Source organism: Microtus ochrogaster, linkage group LG1, assembly GCF_000317375.1.
Source record: "Microtus ochrogaster isolate Prairie Vole_2 linkage group LG1, MicOch1.0, whole genome shotgun sequence".
NCBI lineage: Eukaryota > Metazoa > Chordata > Mammalia > Rodentia > Cricetidae > Microtus > Microtus ochrogaster.
The window spans coordinates 35137944-35140376 of record NC_022027.1 but is presented as its reverse complement, the minus strand read 5'-3'; the positions used below and the strand labels follow the sequence as shown (position 1 = coordinate 35140376).

The window sequence follows — 2433 nt, the reverse complement described above, 5'->3', positions numbered from 1 at the left end:
TGACAACAGAAAAGTTGTATTTTTATTAGCACTCCTCATTAATTTATTTTTTTTCCCTTTTTCTTTCTTTATTTCTTTTTTTTTAAAATTTATTTATTTATTAAAGATGTGGAGACCTAGGAAAACACAGCCAAGCTACTGGTTCATGTTTGAGGACTGCTGAATGGTTACCTAGAAAATACATCACTACCAAAGAAAAGAAGACAAGTAAAAACTAGGAAAAAGGGGCATTTTTTTTTTTAAAAAAAACGAAGTTCCTTTTATTATTCCTAACCTTTTAACGTCTAAGCCACAGAGCCTTTGATGTTCCTGTATCAATTTTATATGACACTAATTTTGAACATTATACTAGGAATATGCACAACAGAAGAGCACAGGATGACAAAACAGTATTTATTTCAGATGTAGCCATTTAAGATGGACCCTGCCACTTTTCTCCATCTCTCAATGAACAGAATACCTTGTTACAAACTCACTCATTTTCCAATTGGATCCGTCAATAAGAGGAGGAGGAGAGCAAACCTGGGTTAACACAGGATTTTAAATTATCTATAAATGGAAAATAAGTACAGGGGGTAAAGAGATGCTGGGAGCTGGAGTAATACTGATGTAATCTAAATTTGAATCCATCAAAGTAGCTACTAATGGTCTGAACTCTAAGAGCAGGGGCTCCAGGCAAGTGACTTTCAGAGGCTGTAAGCGCTTGATGTTTAGAATGTATGCTAACCCTTGTAAAAAAGTCATTTGCTTGCTGTTTTCACTGATTTTACAGCCAAGTTCTGTTTGTACCTTTTAATGAACACAATCATATTATTAATTGCAACTGTTTATATTAGGAAATAGAGCATTCCTCTCAATGAAGAAAAACTTAAAAAAATATAATTTCTCTCTCTTTGTCAATTCCCCTTTTGGGAATGAAGAGTAAAATGACATGTTTCCTTAAAACAAACAAACAAACAAACAAAAACCCACTTTTTTTCTCCATTATATTGATGGAAGGAAAAAAGACAACTCTACTAACATTAATTTTATATCCATCTATTTCTAAGGATAGACCCTTTATAAAAATTTCAGTCTTATATACTGACTAGTTTAGAGTTCCAGATAAATAAAATAAAAGCATATTAACAATCAAATGATTAGCCATATTTATCTGCTCACATTCATGGATTTTCTGACAATTGTAGAGTGCATATAATACTGTTAACATTTAGTCCATGTTAACACGCCACCACCTCATGGCTCATAACACCGACCATATCAGCAAAACGCTTGATGTACGGGAGGAAGTAACACAACAAATCGTTGGCAGAAGTAGCAGGATACTAACTGTAGCCACACAACTGTAATCTCTACCATCCCACCCCCTTCAGAGCTATGGAATTTTCAAAGCCTAATTATGTCAGAGGTACAGTATCACACTATTCATATTGGAAAATGGGTATCAAACACCAAAAAAAAAAAAAAAGCCTTAAAATGGGATTTAGCTTTTTTAATGGCTGGGATTCACTATTTTCTATTTCTTCTGGTCATAGATAAATGCTTTCTTTGTTCCTTTTTATCCACAAGGCTTAATATACAAACTTGTAAGCATTAGAAAATGGTATTCCAGTTCGAAGTTGCTGTGATCATAGCCACACGAAGCAACAGATGTGTACTATGCTCCAAAATGTTTTTTAATTCTTCAGTGTAGATACGTTTCCTGCTGATGTTTCCCTTAAATTAAGGCAAAAGAAATCCACAGTATTGAGCTCATTATTTTAGCTTCTGAATTAAGTACACTTTCCAAAATACAGTAGTCCTGAAGTAACTCCGACAGCTTCTATTCATCCGTATCATGGGTGAAGTAGTATCTTACTGGAGGTCCTGGCAAATCTTCGTCTCCATCAGTGTCTGGGGCAAATGACACAGTAAGATCTACATATTTCTTCTCAGTGGAAGGTTTCACAAGTTTGTGCATTCTAAGAAAAATAAGAAAGATAAATATGGTGGTAATTTGGTAAAAGGAAAGATTTCCCTAGTTAGTACTATTCAGAGTCTGTGGACGTGTACATAATAATCTGCCTATACTCTATTAATGTTTCCTTAAAGGTTCCAAATTGAAAATACTTATCTAATATGATGCCTGCTGCTAATGACAATAAACAAAAAAAGAAAAAAAACCTCAAAGAGTAATACAGTGATTCTGAAAAACTGACTTTCTTCCTTTATTTCTTAAAGATTAGAGACACCCTTCTTAAATTTTGCATACAAATGGATGGAAATAGAAAACACTATCCTGAGTGAGGTAAGCCAGACCCCAAAAGAGGAACATGGGATGTACTCACTCATATTTGGTTTCTAGCCATAAACAAAGGACATTGAGCCTTTAATTAGAGATCCTAGAGAAGCTAAATAAGGAGAACCCAAAGAAAAACATATAGGCATCCTCCT

At 34.2% G+C, this 2433-nt stretch overlaps 1 protein-coding gene across 1 annotated transcript in view; it reads right to left on the bottom strand.

The window, feature by feature from the left end:
- Nucleotides 1–48: 48 nt before the first annotated feature.
- The window catches only part of Uba6 (ubiquitin like modifier activating enzyme 6), a 62340-nt gene continuing 59955 nt past the window's right edge, over nt 49–2433 (bottom strand). Inside the window, exon 33 of the mRNA XM_005359419.3 lies at nt 49–1961. Coding sequence (XP_005359476.1) covers nt 1823–1961 — 139 coding nt within the window. The 3' untranslated portion in view covers nt 49–1822. The remainder of the gene's footprint in view (nt 1962–2433) is intronic.